The sequence below is a fragment of the Penicillium arizonense genome (assembly GCF_001773325.1).
Source record: "Penicillium arizonense strain CBS 141311 chromosome Unknown PENARI_contig001, whole genome shotgun sequence".
Taxonomy (NCBI): Eukaryota; Fungi; Ascomycota; class Eurotiomycetes; order Eurotiales; family Aspergillaceae; genus Penicillium; species Penicillium arizonense.
This window is the reverse complement of record NW_019173278.1, coordinates 2,027,539-2,052,695: the sequence shown is the minus strand read 5'-3', so window position 1 is coordinate 2,052,695 and position 25,157 is coordinate 2,027,539. Positions and strand designations below refer to the sequence as shown.

At 49.8% G+C, this 25,157-nt stretch overlaps 5 protein-coding genes across 5 annotated transcripts; 2 read left to right on the top strand and 3 right to left on the bottom strand.

The window, feature by feature from the left end:
• Positions 1-1,306: 1,306 nt before the first annotated feature.
• PENARI_c001G02465 (uncharacterized protein) lies at positions 1,307-6,360 on the top strand (the record flags this gene model as incomplete). Its single annotated transcript, XM_022626311.1, has 4 exons — positions 1,307-1,637; positions 1,692-1,815; positions 2,226-3,010; positions 3,062-6,360. 4 exons carry the CDS (start codon positions 1,307-1,309, stop codon positions 6,358-6,360), a joined length of 4,539 nt encoding a protein of 1,512 aa, XP_022493086.1.
• A 570-nt stretch (positions 6,361-6,930) lies between these two features.
• On the bottom strand, positions 6,931-8,166 carry PENARI_c001G08843 (putative endo-1,3(4)-beta-glucanase; the record flags this gene model as incomplete). The annotated part of the gene is made up of 1 exon (XM_022626825.1): positions 6,931-8,166. The coding sequence occupies one exon, from the start codon at positions 8,164-8,166 to the stop codon at positions 6,931-6,933; it is 1,236 nt and encodes a 411-aa protein (XP_022493362.1).
• A 2,297-nt stretch (positions 8,167-10,463) lies between these two features.
• Positions 10,464-11,204, bottom strand: PENARI_c001G00242 (DUF899 domain-containing protein; the record flags this gene model as incomplete). The annotated part of the gene is made up of 1 exon (XM_022626127.1): positions 10,464-11,204. One exon carries the CDS (start codon positions 11,202-11,204, stop codon positions 10,464-10,466), a length of 741 nt encoding a protein of 246 aa, XP_022493370.1.
• A 1,029-nt stretch (positions 11,205-12,233) lies between these two features.
• On the bottom strand, positions 12,234-16,825 carry PENARI_c001G07418 (ubiquitin-binding TORC1 subunit KOG1; the record flags this gene model as incomplete). The annotated part of the gene is made up of 6 exons (XM_022626712.1): positions 12,234-12,423; positions 12,484-12,821; positions 12,881-13,214; positions 13,271-13,521; positions 13,590-16,298; positions 16,361-16,825. The coding sequence occupies 6 exons, from the start codon at positions 16,823-16,825 to the stop codon at positions 12,234-12,236; spliced, it is 4,287 nt and encodes a 1,428-aa protein (XP_022493124.1).
• A 2,767-nt stretch (positions 16,826-19,592) lies between these two features.
• PENARI_c001G06681 (putative cell polarity protein (Tea1)) lies at positions 19,593-24,232 on the top strand (the record flags this gene model as incomplete). Its single annotated transcript, XM_022626659.1, has 4 exons — positions 19,593-19,841; positions 19,911-20,307; positions 20,363-20,645; positions 20,698-24,232. 4 exons carry the CDS (start codon positions 19,593-19,595, stop codon positions 24,230-24,232), a joined length of 4,464 nt encoding a protein of 1,487 aa, XP_022493397.1.
• Between the last annotated feature and the right edge of the window lie 925 nt (positions 24,233-25,157).

Below are 25,157 nucleotides of genomic sequence, written 5' to 3'. Positions count from 1 at the left end.
GCCGAGGGGATCAACGGTGATGGACGGTGATTGGCGGCCGAAGTGATAGAGCTGCAGCTTGACAACAACTGCACGGATCCCAATCACATCTGTCTCGGAAATCACAATTCTGATATTATTTCATGTGTGCAAAGCCGGTTACTTGCAGGGGAAGTATTATCTTTCGAGGGAAAGAAAAGAAAACTATAGAACTATAGAGTACTTGGTGATCTCCATGCAGAAGACAAGGGTCATTTTCTTCACGAGACCCACTATGTTGATGCTGATACCAGCCTGTGATTCGGGGGATCCTTCTGCATCGATCTAAGCAGGCTAACTCTTGACTTCCTGTCGTTTCTGCATGCTCGTTGGTGCACTCACGCAGCACCAGAGCCATGCAACCCAGCCACCAAAAAGGCTCGATCTCACCGTCTCCGCTAATAATATGGTCAATACTGGACTCGATCTTAGGACACGGCTAACGGGTTGTCCCATCATCTTAGGACGGGACAAATGTATGGTCAGTCAGGAAATGAAGCGCCGAGCAGAATACCCCAGCGCCAACAACCATTGCTCCTTCTGATCGACTAAACTCCCCTCTTTTTCTTTGCCCTGCAAATGCACAGCCTTTTCTTTTTCCCTGTCCTACGCATGCGCCTTCTCTCCTGGATCCACGGGCAGTGGCGCCTGCTTATATGTATAATCGCATGTAGACGGATTCAACCCTGGTCCTTTTTCCTCTCCACACCGGCCTGTCACAAACTTAAGCCCCTCCATCACGTTAATCTATGTGATGAACGTGCAAGCGAGTTATTTTATTCTGAGTGTCACTGATATTATCTTTATTTTATTCCCCCCTGTTCTGCGACGGCCACATCTCTTTTTCGCCCTATTTCTCTCTCAACATTTTCCTTATTAGGGCCCAGATCTTCGATCCTCGAGATAGCCCGTTTATACTTACCCACCTCCCCTTGTCAAGGCGCTTATTTCCCTCCCGCTTCCTGAGCAATCCAGATGTGCTTTGCACTACCCTAAGGCCCGTCTTTCGTTTCCCTTGACCGGACTCAGGGTCGTGACCGATTAGAAACCGACCTGGTATAAGCTGATCAGGTCAGTGGATTTCTTTTTATCTCTTTTCTTGTTTCTTGGGCTCTACGGGCTTATCACTCCCCGGACTTTTGTCAACTTGGGAGTTGAAAGCTTTGTCAGCTTGAACCATTATACTCAATCCAATCCCCCATTTGCTACATACACCAAATCAATGGTTGAATTGACATGGAACAGGACCTTGGTGACAGAATCGCGACCCTCGAGGACCGCCAAAGCAATGGCTCCTCCGCTGCAGCCTGCCCTACCTCGGTTCGAACCTTGTGCTTCCACAGCGTCGCTATTTCTATATGCCCAGGGCTCAACAATCCTATGCCTTCACCATGACACATTGGCAATTGAACGCCGGTTCCAGAGTCACCAGGAAAACATTGATTTCATTTCGGTGGATAATGTCAGCGAGCGGGGTGCGGGGAGATTGGTCGTCAGTTACGATGTAGGACAGACTGCGATTGTCTGGGATATTTTCACGGGGACCGAAATTGCCCGATTTGCCTCGTTTGAGCATTTGCGAGTGGCTTCATGGATGCGCAATGGCAATGTCGCATTTGGTGAGAGATATATAAATTTAAGCGGTTGGATTTACTTGCTTACCGGAAGTATAGGAAACGGGAAAGGCGAAGTTATTCTGTTCGAACCTCCAACACAAGAACATATCTCTGCGCGCACCATTTTTGACCCGATTACTGCTATGGCACCAGCTACAGATTGTCGTACTCATGCAATTGGGTATGTTAGCTGCAATTGAGTGGTATCATTATGCTAACTAGTCTAGATATCAAAATGGATCAATTTTGATCGCAACTCTACTTCCTCAATTCACCATCCTTCACACTCTGACTACTTCGCGAGGACCATCTCCAATTATATCTCTGGCTTGGCATGCATCCTCGTCGAAGCAAAAGTCAGATATGCTAGCAACTCAATCCTCTAATGGCGATCTTAGAGTCTGGAGCGTGGCAAAACCACCAGGAAAAGAGTCACCCCGAGTTATTAGGGTATTGAAACGATCTGATTCAAGCTCTGCTGACCCTAAATGGATGGGATGGTCGAAGAATGGAAGACTAGTTCAATATCTGGAAGGGTGGGCAGCCCTGATCCAATTGAAGTATTGATAAGTTGCTAACATTCGATATAAGAGAAACATGGTCTTGGGACGTCCGAACCAAACACGTTACTTACGACCCAATTCCCACAATCGACGGCGTTCGAGGGCTTGCAAACTACGGCCCAACCGCAACTCTCTTCACACTCGGTCCCCAGAACTCAGTACAGCAGTATGATTTGGAAAACCCAGCAATGGTTGCAAACGTGCAGCACCTACCAGTCGGATCTCGATCTGGCACATCAGAGAATAACAGATCAAGAACAATGTCACCACGCCGCCTCCAGGACCCTCCTGATATTCGAGAACCAACAAATGCCGTGCGGCGCACACCGTTCGATGCAAGTGGAATTGAAAGTATCAGACAACGAGCAGATCTGACAAGCCCTGCCTCCTCCCGGAGCAGGACAGAATCGGTCAGCTCCAAGGCGTCATCTTCGAAGTATAACACCAGGCCGTTTTCTCCGCCCAGTCGTTCTGGCCAGAGTGCCACTACTTTCTCGTTGACATCGGCTGGTGGTGATACACCGCAGCCCTCTGCATCTGCTGCTTCGTTTGCGTACCCATCTTCTGTCTCTATGTCGTCTGTGAGAAGTTCAAGGGCGGCATCGCGGTTGCGGAATGAGGTCCACCTCAGTCCCGCTGAGAAGAATATTGTTGATTTGTTTCCGTTTACTCGTGCTCGTCTCAATGATGTGCCTTACAAGCAGCAACCTCCTCTTGATGATCCCGATCTAACTTCCGATGATTTGAGGCAGCAGATGTTAAGCGTGGTGTTTGGTTGGGATGGCGATATCGAAGATCTGATCAGGGACGAGTGTAAGTTAATATGCTCCACGTGGGACATTCAGGTGCTAATCCGTCATAAAGTGAGCCGCCACGCTGTAGGAAGCCAGAGTGCCATTCTTTTGGCACAATGGCTTGGTGAAACTGATACAGAACAAATGGCTTCCATGGTTGCTCCAGGACCTGTAACAACATCTGACTGGATGCTTCTTGCTTTGAGCCAAATGAGTGGTCAAGCCCAAGGGAACAAAGTTGGACAAGCATTTGTCCAGAAGCTGCTCGAGGTTGGAGACACGCACACTTCAGCTGCTATTTTGCTTGGACTCGGTGACAGCAATGATGCAATTGAAGTCTATGTTTCTCGGAATCATTTCATGGAAGCTATCCTGATGACATGTCTACTTATGCCATCCGACTGGCAGCGACAGTCATATCTTGTTCGTCGATGGGGAGAGCATGTCGTCACCCATTCCCAACAGCAGCTTGCAATTCGTTGTTTCATGTGTACCGGCGTGGAGCCATCTGAGCCATGGGCATCGCCGTCTGCACAACAAGCCGCATCCTTTGCGGAGATGATTCGAGCGAAATCCCCTCTTGCTTCGCCAGAGCCATCACAGGCCAATATATCAAGCATGATGCCTCCACCAATTCGACCAAGATCCGCATCCAACCAAAAGCCTGCGGCGAAGACTCCAGCGCTGAAGCTCATTACCTCGTTCGACGCGCAACCTAACCAACGCTTCCGTTTCCCTGGGTTGAAGTCTGATGATCGTACCCCAACTAATGCTCCGGGGATCACGCCAATCGCTGAATCTGCCGTTCCAGATTCCGCACTGTCTCCTGGTGGTCTCGGATCATGGAAACTCAACAATATCCAAAGCCTGAACCATGCAATGACCTCTCGAACTAATACCCCTTCTTTCAACCGACGTCGTCTGCCCTCAATCGGAGAGACACCAGTGGATGTGCATCCTCCCACGTTCTCACGGTCTAATTCTAACAGCCAAAATGAGTACGGATCAACTTCAGAGAACGAGACGAGTGGTCACGAGCACAGTCAAGATGAAAGGGAGAGTGACAGTGGTCTTTTAACTCTACCATCTGCGAGATACGACCCCAAAAATGACTCTCTGAAACCCAGTCCCCAGACTGCTGTGCAAGGAACAGACAAGTTTGCGACCATTAAGGGTCTTCCATCTCCAGCAGCCGGTGTGTTTGATGCTCTCACCAACGATGACCACCGCAATGGTTCTCGGGATCGCAAACCAGACGGCCTTCAAATTGAGCTACTAGATAGCGAACGAAATCACCAAGATCGCTCAGATTTAGTTCCTAGCGCCAGGAGCACGGCTTCAACGACGAATAGTTTCACTTCCGCCAAGAGTCCAAGCGTCAGCGGTCGAAGCATTGATCAATACATCAGCAGCCTCGACGAAGCGAACTTCCATGCACGCAAGTACCGTGGCCCTCATACACCCGGTCGCGGAAGACGAAATACAGACGATGCGGCCAGCCAGAGCTCGCGCATTCACCAATCACGAGATGCCTCCAGGGATACTCGCGGCCGGAATGATCGTCGCTATATCCAGCCTGCTAAACGCTCTCCCTCTTCACCGGTGCCTATGTCTCCTGAAGAATTGGCCCGCTATGGCGCCGGCGAGTCTGAAAAGCCTGTAACCAAGCCGAAGTCGAAGTCTCGCACTAGGAGTTCCAGCAAGATGAGACGGCCGGACTCACGAGCCCGCCAGAGATCTTCTAGCCGACACACAGCAAGCCGTATTGCAGACAAGCGAGATGCGTTAAACCGTGGCCGCAGCAACGATCGACAAGGATCTAGCACTCGGTCGCCCTCGTCACCTCTTCCCATGTCTTTCCCCCGGGATGAGCCCTCACAGACTGACGGTGCAGATGATCCCCTGAGAATTGTTGCGAGCAACCAACAGAGGCTGAGGTCTCGCCATCGCAGTGCCAGTCGTCGTCGTGCCGAAAGAGGCACAAGTGCTGCAAGTGCCAGAAGAGATGGGTCCCCGGAATCCAGACACAAAACATCCCAGAGTCTTTCTGAGATCCAACAAGGGCCTAAGGCTGATCCTTGGGTACAGGCCTCTGAGCCGGTACAGTTATTGTCGAGCAAGGTCTTTGGTCAAGAGCCACCTTTCAGTGAATTTCCAAACGGACAGCCCAGCTCAACTGTGAATGACTTCCAGGATATTGTATCCCCAACAACGCCATTCGTCAGTGTGGCAGAGAGAAAGAGGAGAGAGTTTGCAGCTGCTGAACTAGAAGCTCGGAGGCTATCTCTTGCGCGCAACCCATCGGCACCAAACATTCCCTTCCCGGGCGAGCTCCAAAGCATCAGAAGTCCCATCGAAAGCCCTCCACCGTTCTCCGCTGGGAACTCGTACTTTCCACGAGCTCCATCTCGAAATAAAGTGACCCAGAGCAAGCCATCCCCCGACTATCCAAGCAGCTCGGACTCCAACTCTTCACGCTCCGGTATGCCAGTTGGGCTCCCAGCAACTCCCCGAGCTATGCGCCATCCCAAGTACGGAGGAAACGGACAAGATGAAGAACGACCTCCTTCCGTGCCGACCATTCCTTCAGACACCAACCTTTTTCTCAGCAACGCCCGGTACCAAGGTGACGCCGAAAGAATTGGTCGATCAATGTCTGTTCCCGTCCCAGAGAGCCAGTTTAGTGGCACAGCACCAATGCCCACCGACCTCCCCATGCACCCACGCTTCAACCCAGCCCTCCCGAGAAGCAGATCTAGCAGCCGAAGCCGTAACACAGGCCACCGCCGCACCAGCTCAGGCGGCTTCATCTCAGGCACCTCCCCCAACCTCACTGTAAGCATCGAGGAGACAATTGAACACGCAATGCAGCGAGGACCCTCGGTAAACTACGACAGTATCCCTCCTCCACCACCGCCGCCGCCAATCCTTCCAGAATTGCAGCATCTCAATACACCACCTCCACCTCCTCCATTCCCAATCTCTGCGGACCCCATCTCACCGCGAGAGTCCTCCGCCACAATCGACATCGCCATCGACAACAATGAAGACCTTGGTCGTCTCCTTCCGCGGGCTATGACTGCTGCCCCGGCTTTCAATGTCCATACACAGAGCGTTGGTCCTCAATCTGGGAATCGGCGTATGTCCTTTGACCATCGCCGGAACAGGAGCTCGAACGAGAGCTTCACCAACAAGTTAAGGAGCTTGACTCGTATGCGAAGTACTGCTAGTCGCAGCGTTGAGCCTTGGTCGCAGGCTGCGGAGTCGGATATGCCATATGAGAGTATGCATTCGCATGGTGTGGCCTCGAATCAGAATTATGTCCTTCCGAGTCAGAGCTATGTCTCGCCTGGTCAAAACTTCGTCTGAGAGATGTTTCCTCTGTCCCTCTACCCTTCGATCTACTTATGTTTTTGTTTTTTTTTGCCTTTGCTTTTTGCTCTAATCATGAATTTGTAACGTCCTGGCTTTCTACGCATCACGCGTCATGTTTTTACTGCCCCCGTTTAAGATTGTCTTTATGCTATTGCCCACTTTTGTTCTGGGGCCCATACCCTCTCTCGCATTGCTTTGTTGTTATTGTTGGCTTCTTTTAGATGCCGTCACCAAGTTATCATATATTCAAATCTCATCTCACATCTTCGACTCTATACCTGCCGTTGATGTATGCACACCTCTCCTAGTCTTTGACTTTGATACACTTTCTTTTTTCAAAATTGCAGACAGCGATGTCTATAATCATCTCACCTTTGTCGGTATTTATTTCTTATCAGGGCAACCATATCTAAACATATATGCCTGCAAAGGCTAATGATGACGGTGTCAGGTGTTCTGAATTCAACATGCTTTGATATAGAATAACGCGCCAAGTGCTGGAGATGATGTAGTTGTACATAAAGAATAAACATAAAAGAGTAAAGACCAATTAGACCATCAAGATCACCAGCCTCGGTTACGAGAGGATCCACCGTTGCCGGCATTCCGCTCCGCATCAATCATCCGATCGAAATCTGCCTGTGCTCGGTCCTTCTCGCTCGTTTGACCAGAGCCGTATTGTTCCCGGTTATGATCCGAGTACTCAGCATAGGGGTTGGTCATACCAGGCGGCTGGCGAGGCGAGCGTCCTCCCGCATTCTGTCGTCTGATGCGATCCCAAGTGCTACCGGACGGTGAGCCGTCAATGTTGGAATTGCGGTATTCCACAGCCGTAGGGCTAGCGTCGTCTTCGTCCATGAAATCCAATGCTGATTCCGATTCAGGTTGGGAGCCTCTGCCCCGTGCCCAAACTGCACCAGTGTTGATGCGCTGTTCTGGTTCAGCTTGCGGCTCGTATGAAGACTGGGAGCTCATCGAGGTGCTGTTGTATGCATCATTATCAGAGGGAGGAGCCGGTGCTTCTGGGGAGTCGTAGTTGTCCTCAGAATAACCATCGCCCCCTGAGGACACGCCCTGTCCATTCTGCTGTCGTATCTGAGTGCCGATATCCGCGCCGCCCTGGCGTATGCTGCGAACTCTCTCGTTCGCCGCTTGAATCTTGCGCTTGCGTACTTCCTCGGGATCAGATTTTCGCATATCTTCGAGGAATTTCTTCATGCGTGGATCGCCCAAGGTGGACACGGCATCGGAAGAGACAGCCCAGCCGCCTGATGCCATGACGGCAGCGGTAGTGATGAAAAGCATCTTGAATGCAGTCGACGGAACTGTCCTTCTGAAGTCGTTTATGTCGAATTTCCACATATGGCGCGCCGTATCAAAGAGAGACTTGGGTGTAGGGTTGGCCGGGAAGTCGGGCGATTTGCGGGCTTTGTTATAGAAGTACGCGGTACCTGCAAATGCGCTCACGGGCAATCCGATGCGTCGGTAGTAGAGCGTCCGTGACCCATGCTCTAGATGCGCATCCATTTCCTCTTGGGTTGGATATCGCGCTGTCAAGACATACTGATTCTCCACTCGACTTGTGATCATCCTACCCAGTTCCCGTGTCCAGGCAGCTTCACCAAAGAACCCAAAGTACAGTGTGAAAAAATCTGGCCTCTTCACCAGCTCCGGCCGGAGGAGGAGCTTGTTGTTTCTTGCCAGAGCGGGGTTATTGTCGGCAAATGCTTGCGAGGAGTCCGAAGAGGAATTGTTGTTGGGGGACGAGCCTGCCTGTGGCGAAGCATAGTTGGAGCTCATTGTGAGGATCTCGACTGGCAGAGAAGCTTGGTATGGTGAAAGAGAGCTCCGGGGGAGCTTGGTTGGTTGAAGTTCTCCAGATTGACCTCGGGAATTTCGAATGACGTTGAGCGCTGACAAAGCTCAAAGTTCCAATTTATGCCTCGAATTCAAGGCATCAATATCGCCATTCAAGGGAATTCAATAACGAGTGCGCACCTACCACAAAACGCGTCAATTAATTAGACCTTCCTTCTTCAACCACCGACCATGCCACCAATTCGTACTCAATCCCCTCAAAAACGAGAAGAGCAAGAGGGTAGGGTCTTATTAGCTATTCAGGCTATTAAGAAGCAAGAAACTACCTCAATTCGCGATATAGCGCGTCGTTTTGACATACCAGAAACTACTTTATGCCGTCGCCTTCGTGGTGTCCTCTGAAGCTACCGCATTGTGTCTTTGATGGTCTGAATTGGCGACTTATGCCCTTACGCCGCCTCTTCGACCATTATAACTAGCTTTCGGCTTTGGCTCGCTTATGCTGTTCATGCAAGTACAATGTCAACCGAAGACGAGAGCATCTCTGTTTTCTTCTTATTTTGTTGATATTGTCTCATGTGCATCGCGTAGCTAATAGTTTAGGGATGGTGATAGAAGAAAGAGAGATGAAGGCGGCGAACCTTTACAGGAAAGCGAGCCATCACTTCAGTAGGTCGGAGAGGCTTTGCAAACAAAAGAAAGAGGTAGGAGTTCTGTAAATTTAGTACGACGATATTCTCTTACATATATTTGTTTTCACAACAAGCGCAATCTGAAAGAGGACTAAATGGTTTTACAATAAATGTTCCAGGTCTTAAGGGTCTAATGCACTAGTTAGATGAGAACATCAGATATATAGGGGCCCGCAATACTCGAAGCCGCAAAAGCAGTACCAAAGAAGACAGAGAAGAAACAGATCAGCTAATCTCACCCACTACGATCCCCTAGTGAGCACATATGAACTTTTTCCCGCTTGCTGTTAAAGGAATGTTTCTTTATGAACTAAACTTTTCACGGAGATCTACCGAAGGTAAAGAGCTCAGTCTCTCTAGCTTGTCTTAAACCATGATCAATACTTGAAATGCCTCGACCACTAGCGAGTCATATACAGCTACTAGAAATGATATACATGTACTTCACATAGCGGGGTCTAAAAATATGAGTTAAAGTAAGGGAACTCATTCAAACTAAGCGGGTTGGTTTTTATCGACATCATCATCTGGTCGTTAATGAAGTCAACTCTCTGGCCATTGTTGACAAGAAATTCGGGTTCGATGTCAAAGAAACGCAGCAGTGCCTTGAACATACGGAGCGCAATTTGTTATGAGTGAAGCAAATACATAGTGAGACATTGCGTGGGCCGAAATATCTACTGAAGATCTATGGAGTTCTGACTTCGTTCATTTCAGCCTTGAAATTTCGCTTAATCTGTTCCTGGACTAAAACAGCTACCGAGATATAAATGTGGTGTCCCATGTCATAGTTCCCGTGGGAGGTGGAGCTAATTTCGCACGGCTCCATCAATGACGATGTGCTCCATATAGATGTGCTCCATATAAAATTCTGATCATAAGGGGTAGGGCCGATGCCCTAGCCCCTGCCCAGCGATCAGTATTTAAGATCACTCAGGGTAACAATAACTAAAATTCTGTGTCTCCCTGGATGGACTGGAATTCACCACGATTTTGGCAAATTCCAGCTCAATTCATGGGAGTTCAGGAAGCCATTCATTTCTCTCTTCAACTGTGACTATTACTAACAGACAGCGACCACAGCCACCAAAGAACAACACGTTTTTCTTTCGCAGAACCTAACTCGCTGCAGCTGCAAGAACGATCTATTGAGGCACGGGGGACCAATATCAGATTTCAGGATATTACTTCCGGCGCCATAGTTCCCGCCGCCACCCATCCACTAGCGGGAACGCGCCGACTGGACCGGGGTATGTTACCCCTGCTCTCCCTCCTGCATCCCTCCACAATAAAGCTCCGGTGATGATCGACCACTTCCCTTTCTGCAAAGAAATTGTAGAAACTGTGTCAATCTACATTGTTTCATATTGGTCTCTGAGTTGCTGAAATTGTGGTCTCTTTGAATTTGCAAAATCATAAGGTCCCTTACATCCATGATCCATGGCTAATTGAGGTGTTTTTAATTAGGATCTGACATCTTTCGAGCAATCGCCTGATTGTCATACAATATCATTCCCGCCCCGAAGACTATCACGATGCAAATCAATCGAACTTTTGTAGCTAGCTTTAGCTCCGTCAATCCAAGCTTTACTTTTCGACTCCATACTCATCATGAAGACTAAATCCATTCATCCCATTGCCGACCTCCTGCCGACCCATCGGCGTCATATCCAACAGATGGTATGTCGACAGAATACTTTCCACCCCCCGAGCGGTAGTGTCATAAGTATGGAAGACGCGATCACCATCTTTGATAAAAACGCAGAGACCGAAATACCCATTGCCAGGCTTCCAAGTAACAGTCTCGCCCGCCTGCTCAGCCTCTTTCCATGCCTGATGAGTTTTAGCAGAACTGTAAAAAGGAAATTTCCATCCCATCCTCTTTCGATATGTAGTGATCTCAGACAATGGGGCAGTAGCGACAGCGGCAAACGAGGTATTTCGGCTGCGCAGATGCTCGAGATTGGGAATATGGTCCATGCAAAAGGAACACCCCACACAGCCAGCATGCTCGCCCGGGCCAAGCATGAAGTGGTAGATGATCAGTTGGTTACGGCCATCGAAGATATCTACAAGGCTTTTTTCTCCTTCGGGAGTGTCGAATTTGAATCGATCCGGGTTGGAGATTTGCACCATAGGAAGTTCTCGGCGTGAGGCGGCTAGTCTCTGCAATAACTGTGTAGCTTCCTTTTCTTGCTTGAGAAGATGCGCCCGAGCTTGCTGATACTCGTCTGCGCCGACGATCTTTTTCTTGCTGAATGTCAATATGGCAAAAATACGGTGGGGATACTTCCAAAGGGATCTTACTGTCTTTTCATTTGAGTCCATTTTAATAGGGTTTGCCGGCTCTTTTCAGGTCGCTTTGAGGGAATGTTGTAGGAGATCTCAACTGGATGACGTACTGGATCTCGGGACCTCGGAGCTCCGGGCGCGGTTACTCAGCATGTTGTATACTTCAAGTAAACAACAACCTTGGAAATTTGACGATGCATTTCATTCAGAATATTTAGATAAAACCTTCAATAAACGTCTCTAGTTTGCAATATACATTTTCTGTAGTGTTTAAACATATCTTCATATCGCTCTGTCTTGTCGTATATGCCGATTCATGCTTGTTTGCTCGCGTGATTTTGAACGTAGAGAGCAGGGTATGAAAGTTGGGCCCGGAATGCCATTTGGAGACTGTAGGGGATAGAATCCAATTCTTGTGTTTGAAGAGTAGAAATCTTAGTTTGCAGAATAAGATCTAGCGAATATCTTTAGGCTGCAGTTGACAATGTCCGCAGAATGAGAATGGTCAATCTATGCTCGTTTTATATATACACAGGCCACAAACTGGGGTCATGCACATACGTGACCAGCTTTGCCCCTATTTGGTCGCAAAGACAAAAAGGTGTTTAATAGTAGCGATAAGGTGACAAAGGGACTTTATTAGAATTTGTGCCGATAATTAGTGCAATTATCTTAAAATCACCAACACAAGTAGAAGTAATAAGAATAGCCCCATGAGAATGTAACTTGTACTCCTGAACACTGCCCAACACGGGACGTTCAGGTAAAGTTAGCAAGAGAAAATAAGAAGAAGAAGAGCCAAACACCCAAGACGGGCCCATTGATTGTCTCGCATAAAGTGAATAAAACAAGGAAACCGCCACTAAATAAAGGGGTAGTGAAGCTAGCAGGAAGAAACAACGCAGAGCCATCAATGTATGGGGGATCAACTCATCGCCAAGACGCCATGTAAATTTGCATGCCGGGCATGCAAGTGCATATTACAGTAGAAGAAGGTTAAAACAGGAGGCCGAAAAAAGTACCAGAATCGGCGGGCGTATCGTGAAGTTACGAGTTCGGCTAGAATTAGCAGGACACGAGATTGACGTGGTGATCATTCAGCGCGGCACATGCAAGCACAGTCCGGTGGGGATGGAAAGCAGTGCTGGCGATAGGTGAAGAGCGGTTGTGATGGAGGAAGCTTGAGTATGGCTCGAATGTGGACAGGTAGGTGCCATCCACATTGAAGGTCTTGACCTCATGGCGGTTCGTGCCCCTGGAATTTGGGTTAGTTCAAACGAACAAAGCGCCGCGGAAGGAAATGAGTATGACTTACATGCTAAAAACGGGGGCGTGTTCATGCACACTCAAGGTTCGTAGGGTATCTTTGGTGGCGTAGATGGTGGATATTGGATCATCCATCCGTAGATCCCAAAGGCGAATCTCGCCATTGCGGCCGCCCGAGATTAGTTCTCGCAGTCCACCACGCTGCATATGAACATTGGTAATCCATTGTTTGTGCTCGCGCCAGACCTTGACCATGGAGGTGGTGGGCTTCAACCGCTGATCGAAGACTCGAACGGCACCATCGCCGAATCCTGCGACAAAGATGTTGCCCGCGACCTGGTCAGAGGTCAAGGATGTTATGCAAGAGCCAGAGCGTGCAGGAATGTCCTGTAAATTCATATTTGTGAGTGGTGAGATGGGCTGTAAACTTGGGAAGAAAGACTTACGTTTGTGCACACTTCGGTGGCAGCATTCCAAACACGAATAACCTTTACGTCACCTGCAACCAGAGCTTTGCCTTGTCCCTGCTGCCAATCAAGCACAAGACCAGCATTTCGATTGCTGGGAATCAACTCAGGAAGCGCCCTGAAGGCCGTGACTACCTCAATATCTCTGTTAGACTCATAGTGGCGGAATAGCTTGATAACACCATCCGAAGAGCCAGTCATGAGAAGTGCCTGGTCATCCTCATTGATGTATCGGACCTCGTTGATCTTTGATCCTGCAGGGTTGCCATTGGAGAATTGATTAAGACGTCTTTGGCCCTGCCAGTCCCAAATTCTAAATGGATGCATGGTCAAACGGTGTTCAACAGGGGTCTTTTGTGAGGAACTTACGCAATGGTGTCTCGATCATCTGCCACAGCAAGGTGATCCTCGAATTGATGGAAGCACATCTTCATGGGCTGACTACCATTTGACAACAGAGCAAGAGAATTATCCCACCGGCTTGCTCCTGCCTTTCCTTTAAGGGGCTGTGTTTCGGCAATAATCTTCTCATTGCGGCTGCGTCTCCAGAGGCGTTGGTTATAGTCCGAGCTACCAGGCTCGTCCGGCTCGTTGGGCTTCATCTGGGGTTCGCGGAAGTACTTGGGAACAATTAGTAACTGGGTAATGCAGGCGGTAGACGGGTCCTTCAAAAGAGATCTAAACTTACCTCGGTTGACCAGTCAAGGAATCGGCTCTTGAGGGGGATGACTGGGACGGCACCAGCGCCTTTGGGTTCAAAGCCTCGTGATGTAGGTGAAGGCGCCTGGTGATATGCTGTCGCAGGAGCAATGTGGTCATTGCCTTCTGGGGGTCGAGTCCATTCGGGAGGAGCACGGCCGCGAGGGGTGATGGGCATCCTACCTGTTGAGGGTGAGGGGGGGTTCGAGTTGTCTGATGGATCCCCATTTGTTGTGTTTCCAAAAGCGAGGTTCTTGAGGGAAGCAGCGACGCTGGCTGTTCGTTTGAACCCGATCGAAAGATATCCTTCTTGTTTAGAAGTTGCTGCCGATGATGAGGGAGGTGTTGAGGGCGGTGCCACCTTCTTCGTCTCCGAACGCTCGTGGGTTTGAAGTTTCAAGAGCCCTGCGAGATCCAGGATTTCGTTTTGAAGCTTGTTAGTCAGAGGAGCCATGGGAGATTCCAGCAATGATAGGTGGATGTAATCAACAATGATGGCAGCATCCTGGCCAATATCAGGGTGAGGATCAACCGAGAGAGCCAGGAGTTGTTTCCAGATAGTCCCAAAGGTGGTGTTGCGAGATAGCTTTGGAGTAGAGGATACTGTTCCATTCTGGCTCTCGTTGTAGGTCGACTGGGGGTTTTCGTTCTCGAAGCGCTGGCGCAATGACCGCTTCTCGTCTTGAAGTTCTTCAAAGGCCGCGACCAAGAATTTGTTTTGGTGTCGTCTGACAAATGTTGAGAAGAATACTAGAAGTTCCTTTCTGACAACCACACTGCCATCTGAGGACATGGGCAAGACAGCCAGAGCCAGAGTTTCCTCAATCTGGGCCACTTGGTCTGTCAGGTCAGGAATTCCCAGGAAGGTCGTGACGGCGTACAACATCGCAGCACGAACCTCGGGAACGGGGTCGAAATTCAACTCGCAAAGTCTCGCAGGAGCTGCGCATCGAATGCCCATCCACTTTGCTTCTGGGAAGTCACACCAGAGCATGCTAAGACACAGACATGACCACTGTCGCAGCAAAGGGTTTTCCACGTCGCCTAGATGTCTGAGTGACGAGTCGAACAGCTCATTAGAGAGGCAGACATTTTGGCCCTGTGGGTAGTTCTTGCAGAAGATGGAGACTATGAAAGCACACATAGCACGATGCTCGCTGGCGTTGCCGACGGGGATTGGTGACGAGGGATTGAGGATTGAGATAAAATAGTGAATCCCGTTATCCTTGAGGAGATCGTTTTGGACAGTGTGGTCAACTGCCATGATTCTGGCCCAGATGAAAACCATGACAGGTTTCAATTCTTGGGCCGCTGATTGCAACAATTTGACGACATATGGGAAGATACCGATGCTCAATGCAAGGTGGACAGCCCATGGACCGAGATCCAGGAACTTGCTCAGCAGAATCAAAGCCCGCAAACGATGTGCCTGGCTTAGAAGGACTTGCAAGACAATGGGAAGTTGGTCAGGTGGATTCTTTTCTGTGGGACCGGACGAAAGATACACCTCAAAGGCAGTGAGCTGCTCAGCGAAGAAAGTAGAATGCTGGTACTCGTACTGGCGACGTCCCTCCTCATGATCAATGAGAGCAGGAAGCTGAGACAACACCATCTCGACAGCAAGGTCCCAGCTTTTCCATAGCGGGTGATGATGGGTCTCCGGAAGTTCGGGTGAAGAGATTGGATGGCATTTGTAGGTCCGCATAATACGTTCGCTTAGCAAAAAGTTGCGGAACAGAGCCGCAACCATCAGATCCTGCCGGAAAAGCTTCTTGAACAATGCCCGAGGCAGAGTATTCCATGCAATTGTATCAGTGATAGCGGTGAATATCCAGTTCAGCTCTCCAAGGGGACTTCGACGATCCTGCAGTCGACCGGGAACTCGGAAATCGTCAATGGAAATGTCAGTTCGGAGAGGATTCTGCAAAATGAAGAAGCGGAGAGCGATTTCGATTGGTGTCGTCAAACAACAGGTGAACAAGTCCGCAGGCAAGTCGGGATTTGTTGGGAGAGACTCGGTTTTCTGGCATGCAGCGAGGAGAATGCAGTCTCCATAGTTCTGGACGATGGCATTCGGGTCTCGCTTTTTGGCTTCGATATTCTCTTTCTCATGTTTCTCGACAAAGGTGTGGAAATTCTGGACAATGTTACCCGCGTGCGAGACATCAAAGACGAAAAGACTGGGGCCAGCCAGCCACGACTGCAGATCATATAGCGGCACGGGGATGTATTGGGTGTAATTCTTGTTGAATACCCAAATTTCACCTGATTGAGTTGGAAGCGGCACACCGTGTCCATTGTAATGTAGAAGCACTCGCTCGTCCTTGGCATTCCGGCGAAGCGATATGCAGAACTTCTTTGTTTCATCGACCGACGGATCCAAGTACTGCTTGTATCTTGTCCGTAGACTCAAGGTCTCGTATTGCTCCTGTAGCTTCTTTCCGATCTGTTCCATAATCTTGTTCTGACCTCCACCAGTGGTCGAGGTGGGATCCACCCAGCATTCCAACTTTGATGTAGGGTTTGTCTTGACCACATCTGGGGGATCAACTCCGATGTTCAGACAAATCGCCAATGCCGCAGACACTGTCTTCAGGCGGTCCTTCATGCGCCAGTCCTGACTAGGCCAGCTTCCAACCGGGTCTCTGGGAACACCGTTGGTTTCGTGGCGCTTCTCCGTGAAGTACATGTAGAAATTCTAGTTAGAGCAGATAACTGTGTTAGCCTCTGGGACCCACAATGCAAAGTAATACTTCTCACCGAGTGCAAAATCTTCAAATATTCGCTCGAGGTGTATTCTTCTTGCCATCCATGGCGCATAGCGAAGTCCTCGTCATCATCGCCCGGTGCTTTATCAAAAGTGATACGGCTTGGCCCGTAATCACTTTTGGCTCTCTTCAGCGTGGCGGGTCGGCTGCTTTCCGATCTCCGAGGAGAGGGGCGACGCGGGGGAGCATCTGAATCAATACCGCTAGATACATTCTCCCCAGAGGAGCTTGTTGGTCGTCCAGGGAGCGCTAGGGAAGGCTGCCTTTGTTCGACCGTTGTGAATGAGCGATGGTGGCCAGCTAACGGAGCCGGAGATCTTTCGCGGGAGGGTATCGTGGTTTCCAACTCAGGACCAAATGCGACTCGAGCGGATTTGTTCGGGTTTCGTCGCGGGGCTGTTGACCCGTTGGTCGGTTGTTGTGAGATGTGTTCCATGTCAGTGGTGGGATCCCTCATATTGTCTGTTGGCTCATGGTGTTACGCGCGAGTGGAGGGCGAAGAATAACCGGCCACAGTGCCGAGACAAGCTGCGAGTATCTCCAAGTGCTATAATCAGGTGAATGTCGCTCTTGGATTTGCTGTGGGGGGTGAGGTTTAGCTGAAGAAGAGATGATGAAATGATCTAGCTGGCCTAGAACTTGGCGGAAACTGGAGTCAGCCCGGTCTCAAATCGCGACTGTCCTGGAGATAATCCAAGAGCGCACAGAGAGCACAGCGCACAGCCTATTGAAGTCCAGCGAGCTTCCTGTTCTAGCCGATGGGGGTCGAATGGGGACGCAGCATCGGAGTATCGATGTTCCGGGCCCACTGATTACTCATGTCTTGGCGCCTGCCCCAGGGAAGTATATAATCAAAAAGTATGGCATTTGGAGCTACAGATTCAGATTCTTATCGATAATATAGATTTTATAATAGGCTCAAAGTTTATATGACATCGGCAGACAGATACACAATTGCTTACTTTCGGTCTTTAACCTGAACTTAACTGGACAGACCGGAGTAGCGGCAAAGCCGAAGGAAGTATCGATTCTTTGTCTCTTGCATATTGAAAGAGATGTATATACCTATATACACACACGTGGTCTGCATAGACCAAGGTGTAAACGATTATTCGCTCCCATGCTGCATCTCTTTGACTGCATGAGGCGTTATAAATTATTGGTCTTCCACCGCATCAGCCAAATCTTATTTCATCGGACAAGGAAAGCATTGGAATGTTCTTAGCCTAGCGTTGCAGGTTAGTAGACACGAGCATCACCTGATAAGTATCACCTGATAGTGGATTGCTGGAATGCAGTATGGTCGAAATATAGCAAGTTGAATGTCCATATTTGTCCCAGTGATACTGTATCTAACACATAGCTAACAATCTTGAGGCAGTGGAATACTTGACGAGTTATAGGGTTCCAAATTAGGCGATCGAAATAACCTAGGGATCTTTTGAGTATAAATTTCCCGGTCGAACTGCGCACCCGGCTGAGCTGCGCACCCCAAAACGCCATATTAAATGCGATATTTCAAAATCAGATATCTCAACAACAACAAATTCCTTCTGTTTATTTTCTGGTATATTGGGTATTTAGGATATAATAAATGCTATGTGAAAATTCAAGGTCGATTCAATAGTTATTTTGTTCCGTTTCAATAAAATACATTGTAATTTAAGGATCTAAGCTAGAAATATATATCCTATAGCAATTACGCCTCTAAAATTTATTAGGGCTCTAGAATCATGCCAGATATGCTACAAAGAGTTAAGGATTCCAGAAAGACATTAAAATAGCCTATGGTTGTTTGAATATCAAGTTGTAATTTATCGCATTTAATATGGTGTTTTGGCGTGCGCAGCTCAGCCGGGTGCGCAGTTCGACCGGGAAATACGTTATACTGTGGGAGACAGGATACTAAGGCAGGACGACCTATAAGTTATCGGTAAACGTATCACTTAGGCGCGGAGCTTGAACGGTACACATGTCAACAAAGATGCTCAACCGTATACAAGGAGGTAGAAATGCAATTTAACACAGAGACAGATCTTACATGGGCGGGAAATGTCTAAGACAGCTGCATAATGAGATCAGGATGGACACGGTACATAATTAGTTTCGTTGGAAGGCTGAACCTGGGGAACCCGACAGGTTTGGATACGTCAATTGAGACAAATAGAAAAAAAGAACACAAAGACAGAAACTGCCCAATGAGAATACATTTTAGCGTTATATTTTCATCCCTTGACAACAAGAAACGGGCTGGCGCTCAGGGACCGACAGATCATCGCTCGGATTCTTCTGATAGGCAGGGAAACCCCAACCCCCTTTTTCATGGATCCATCATTCGGCTTCACCTACTTTTCTTTTGCTTTCAAATGAGCCTTGGTTTGATCAGGCTCTCTCGGCTCTCGATATACTATCCAATAAATGACGATATATGCCTTCTGCACGTTGTGGGGTGTGGATCGCCGAGTGGAATTGGGGAATGCAGTGCCAGGATGAATTATCATTGGACCTGCAGCGAGTCTTCACACCGTGGTCGAGTCCGAGGGCCCCGCGGCATAAGGCAGGGTTGTAGTGTGATGCAGAAGTTAGGGTTGCTTAACGAGGTCCGTTTAGATGTATTCCACTACGTCAACTTAAGGATACCCTAATCTGCCAAGGTGGTTTCATAGTCAAATTTGTGTTATGTTTAGTCTATAGATATGCCGAAGTACTGGAATGTGTCACCATGGTTGCTGGAGGCTGGAAGACAGGAATGAGAATAAACATAGAAACAAAAAAAAAGAAGACCCATGTCGATGGATCTGGACTTATATAATATTACGATCGAAGACGTGCCCCTGAGTACATGTATGCAGTTGAACTAAGACTAGTTTGACTAGAGCATCTCCGCCAGGGAAATTGAAACACTCGGCTTCGCTTTTCTTCCCATTCACATTTTCCACCCCCTTTCTCAGCCTTGGGCTTTTTGTGTTATTTAACAGTTCATGCCCAGGGCGGCGAGTGCCGGAGGCTTTTAGGACCCTCCCTCTGGCCACTTTTATTTTGGGGAACGAGTTGTGTATGGAACAGCTTCCCGTGGTTCCTGTTCCTGGTTCCCACTCCACTGAAAAAGAACACCTCCCCCTATCCCCGATTTCTTGGAGGACATCTTCCCTTCCGAACTTCGCGGTGTCGGAGACACTGCGACCCGACTTCTTGCTACGACCGATTACGACCGCATAATTACGATGGCTTTCTTATTCAAATCGAAAAAGGCACAGCAGGGCACCGCTCTTCCGCCCGCGACTCGAAATGTCCACACTTCTGAAGGCGCACCGTCTACAGGATCACCTTCCATGTCAAATGGGGTGAAAGGAGATGGGACAACCTCTCAGACGCCCACCCCCAGTGGTAGCTTCAGCCACTCGCTCAACACGGCTAGTCCTACGAGCCCGGATGCAGTTCGTCCGCGGCAAAGAGCGGAATCAGAATCTCAGGTTGGTATTTTGATCATCAGCCTGCTGGCGAGGGCCATGTGAGTGCCAATGTTAATTTGTTTCTCCTAGGCCCAACGACCACAAGCACCACCAAACGGTATCCCGCCTCCGAGCCCGAACTCATCCCTCTACCCATGGTCACAACGGCGACTGAACTTCTCCTCTCCACAAACAAATCCGTTCCCTCGATATGGCGCCGCAATCAATTCGGTGGCCTCCAAGGAAGGTGATATTTACATGATGGGTGGATTGATTGACGGATCCACGGTCAAGGGCGACTTGTGGATGATCGAAAGCAGCGCTGGTAGCCTGAACTGTGTCCAGGTCGCAACCGTATCTGAAGGTCCTGGCCCGCGAGTTGGACATGCCAGTTTACTTGTCGGAAACGCTTTCATTGTGTTCGGGGGTGACACCAAGATCGACGAGAATGACAGTTTGGACGACACATTATATCTGCTCAATACTTGTAAGGTTCACCTCACTTGTCTTGAAACATTGGGTTCTGATTATCGGTCTTTTAGCATCACGCCAATGGTCACGCGCCATCCCTCCTGGTTCTCGCCCTTCTGGACGTTACGGACACACTTTGAACATCTTGGGATCTAAACTTTATGTGTTCGGAGGTCAGGTTGAAGGTTTCTTCTTTAATGACTTGATTGCCTTCGATTTAAACCAGCTCCAGAATCCTGCAAACAAATGGGAAGTGCTCGTCCAGAACAGCCACGAAGGCGGCCCCCCAGCTGGTCAAATTCCCCCAGCGAGAACGAACCACACGATTGTCAGCTACAATGAAAAGCTATATCTGTAAGATACGCAGAGTCGACCCAACCGCAATCCAGAACTGACAATAATACAGGTTCGGAGGTACAAATGGGATGCAGTGGTTCAACGATGTCTGGGCATACGATCCACATACCACCACCTGGACCGAGATGGATTGTGTTGGATTCATTCCCACACCCAGAGAGGGCCACGCCTCCGCCTTGGTCGGTGATGTGATGTATGTGTTTGGAGGTCGCACTGACGAAGGTGTTGATCTGGGAGACCTGTCCGCCTTCCGCATCTCAACTCGACGATGGTTTTCTTTCCAAAACATGGGCCCGGCACCATCTCCTCGGTCTGGCCACAGTATGACAGCCTTCGGCAAACAGATCATCGTCATGGCAGGCGAGCCGAGCTCGTCTCCCAGAGACCCGGTTGAACTGAGCATGTCCTACATCCTTGATACCAGCAAAATCCGGTATCCCAATGATTCCCAACCTGGAGGGCGCGTTTCTGAAGCATCAGCCAGAAAGACAAGCGTTGAAAAACAGGGTCCCACATCTGGACGAACATCTCGTGAAGCCCAAAACCAACATCCCGAACAGGCGATGCGCAAAGGCCCCACACCCTCACGAGAAAGCATGATCATGGCGGCTGGAGGCTCGAATCCAAACCTAGGACCAGGATCTAGACTACCTCGGGCTTCAATCGCTCAGGCTCCCTCCGGACCACCTCCTCCTGGCCAAGCACCGTCTCCCGGCCCCCGAGGCAACGGTCCTCCTGCCGGCGCGAACCCTCGCAGCAAGACTCCAACAAAGAACGAGCGTGGCAACACCCCCACTATTGATATCCGTACGGCAAACGGTGAACGTAGCGAGTCCCCAGTCGCGAAGGACGGGCCCCAAGATTCGCATGGACCTCCGTCTGCTGGTCGCCGAACCCCCACTCAGCATCAAAGACCATCAGCCAAAGCAATGGAAGCGGGTGAAGCCGCTCCTCTTATTAGTACCCCAGGCCGCCAGCGGTCGCTCCGTTCTCAACGACAGCGTGCGTCTGTCGACAGTGGCGAAGAGTCCATATTGGGTCGGCATGCCAGCATCGAGGGCTCGATTGACTCTCGAAGCTACCGCAACTCCAAGACTCTTGGCGATGAGCCTCGGTCCCCTCGCCTCACCCCTCACCAGGAGGCATTGATCAAGGAGCTGGAGGCTACTAAGGCTCGAAATGCCTGGTATGCATCAGAACTTGCGCTCGCGAAGAAGGGAGGCTATGTTCCAAATGCGACAAGTAGCCCTGCTCTGGATGAACGGGCTAGTGATGCCTTGAATGATGAGGATCGCCCCCTCCTCGAGGCCTTCTTGGCCATGAGAGCAGACCTGGTCAAGATGCAGGCTACTGTAGACCGACAGGCTGCCATTGCATCCAAGCGTGTTGCTGAAGTAGAGCACCAACGTGACATGGCAATCAATGAGGCAGCATATTCGCGGGCCAAGCTCGCTGCCCACGGTGGCAGTCAGCGAGGCACCCCACAGCCTGAGAGTTCCCGCGATGGTGATGATGAGCGCCCTACTGATATGGGCCGTCGCCTTGCGCTGGCCTTGGCCTCCCAGGCTGAACTTAAGGCCAAGCTAGATCTCCAGACGACCGAGCTAATGCAGGAGCGCCAAGCGAAGGAGCTTGCCGAAGAAACAAACGAGGCAACCCGTAAACGCCTGGCAGAACTGGAGATGCAAAGCAACACTCTCGAGGCCGAGAACCTGCGTGCCGAGCTCCACCGGGCAGAAGCTACTTCCAGAGAAAAGGCCTTGTTGCACGCAGAAGCTGAATCCTCACTCCGACAACTCACTCTGGACAAAGAAGAACTGTTGGCACAGCTTGAAGAGTCCTCAGCTCGTCTGAAGGACTTTGGCTCCAACTTTGGTAGCTTGAAAGAGGCTGTTGCTGCCTCCGCCGCCAAGACTGCCATAGTTGAAAGGCAGTTGTACGAAGAGCGTGAACGTCGGGAGGGGCTCGAAAGAAAACTTTTGCTGCTCCGCTCCGAGCACGAAGAGCGGACTACGGACCTCGAAAACGTTACTCGTCGTCTCCGAGATGCTGAGGAGTTGGCCGAGAGCCATGCAAAGGAGGCCGAGACCCACAAACTGGCATTTGTTTCGGGCTTGGAACGTGCATCTTCTACGGATCTAGACAATACTATCCGTTCGCGTGCCGACCAGAGAGTCGCTGCCCTGGAAGCTCAAATCGAACGTTCTACCACTCTCGCCAAGGCGAACCAGGCAGCAGCCGATGCCGCAGCCGACAAGCTTCGCCGCGCCGAGGAACGGATTGCAGGCCTCGAAGCGTACCAGGAGCAGGCCAGCCGTGAAGGCTTGCAATTGCGTAGACAGCTGCAGACCGCTATGAAAGAAAGCCAATCCGCTGCTACAGACAGCAGAGAACTCAAGTCTCAACTTGAGGCCCACCAGCGTGAGGCTGGTGCTCTCGCAATCCAACATGCTGCTTTGAAAGATCTTCTCGGTGAGCGTGGTATTAACAATGATACCAGACGTTCTCCCCGTCTTGACTCCCCGGGGTCCCGTTTCGGGACTCCTGAGCAGGGCCGTCTGCGGGAGCTGGAGCAGCAGCTTTCGGCCAGCATCAAGGCCCATGAAGATCTGAAGAATAGCTTCGAGTCTCGCGAGCAAGAAGCTGACCGAACATTCCGAGAGAAACTAGAGCAGCTTGAGAATGATTACCAGTCAGCTGTCCATTATGTCAAGGGCACCGAAAAGATGCTCAAGCGTATGAAGGATGAGCTGAGTCGATACAAGACCCAGAATGCCAAGATGCAGTCTGAACTTGAAGCAGCTCAAAGGAGCCTTGAGGATTCAAGTGGTCAGCCATCTGGAGATTCGACCGAATCAGAGACTGAGCGGGCCCGGCTTGAACAGACTATCTCCGAAATCGAAGCGCGCACATCCGCCTCTATTGCCAACCTTGAGGCTCGAATCGCCCAGCTTCAGGGAGATCTAGATGAGGCTACGACTGAGAAGCAACATGAGCAGAACGAACATGAGCGTTTCAGACAAGAACTTCTTTCTGCTGCGGAGCGCAGTCGCACGGAGCTAGAACAGCTCAAGCTAGAGAACATCCACCTTGAAACCCGTGCCTCAGATGCAGAGCAAAAGGTCAACATGCTCTTGGAGCAGGTTCAGACATCTGTCGGTCATTACCGTCGTCAGTCCCAGCATGGCACAGGTACTAACGGGATCTCGCGCTCACATAGCAACGCCTCTAGCAACACCGTCAGCGGAGGCAACGGAGGAAATGGACGGCCACGGGCCGGTAGCAACGTCTCGCAAGAGTCCTCTTTCCCCGATAACCGTGGCTCCATGGCGCTGGACTCTCTCGCCAACGAGCTCGATGCTCTTCGTACCCACTGGGAGAGCACGAACCGCAACTACCGCCTGAGTAGCCAGCTGGATATGGAGCGAACTCCCACCAAGGATAACAGTGACGGCCCCGCATTAATGAGTGACAGCCTGGCCGAGTGGAGAAGAAGACTGGATGAGGATGAACGGGCTGGTCTTCCCGTGAAAACCAAGCCATTGACTGCAGGAGCTGGACCAGAAGGTCCTAACGTGATCTAAGATTCACGCCTTTCCTTACTACGACCATGTGGCCTGAGATATGTCAATTTCCACCGTCTGAGCGTTTTGCGCATGTATTTTTGCAACACTTGATTGAGTTTTACTTGTTTCCGTCCTATTGGATCTCTACTTTGTTTACATCGAAAGAAGGGGTTGTTTTGTGCTATTCCGCTACCGCTCTCGTTTGTTCCCTTTTCTGCCCGCTGAACTCTTATACCCCGGTTTTCCGATGTTCATTGGACTCTGGTTGTACTACTATCACATTCCTCGCGGATTTCTTGTTCGATTAGTATCAGAACCTGTCATGATTGCCTTTTCAAAGATTCTTACTATTTTGCAAGGACATACTACAACTTTCCCCGTAATTGGACCCTTCAACCTACAAACGATGACCTGTCACCAGCCCGATTTGACAGGTACAAAGCCTCCCGGGTAGGGTCCGGGGATAACCTTATGCCAAGGATCCCATTAATTTGGGTTGATTCTCATCAAGGCAACTGATTGAGATCGCACTGCATGATATGCATTCAGCTTTGCCTCAAATAGGCTGAGACAATTTCCCATTGAGGAAAATCGCGCATAGATAGTATCTAGTATTGTCGGTATTGATCAGACTATGAGTAAACAATGAGCAAACATACCTTCTAGGTATGAGATCTGAAAGGGAAGAATTGTGATTGCACATATTCTCCTATAACTTACATCCCATGGATCTGAAGTGCCTAGACGCTTTAGTTGATGTTGGGCATACTGCCTGAATGATATACCGAGGTCAGCTGAGGTCTCCCTCGCCACCGGCGCCTGACAGGCAACGTATGCAGAATGAAATGAAAGGCAATAGATACCTCAATATCAATTGAATAAAAAAGATGTATAAAACTCTACAAATGTCCTATTTGCAGCCCAATACCAATAATACCGTAAG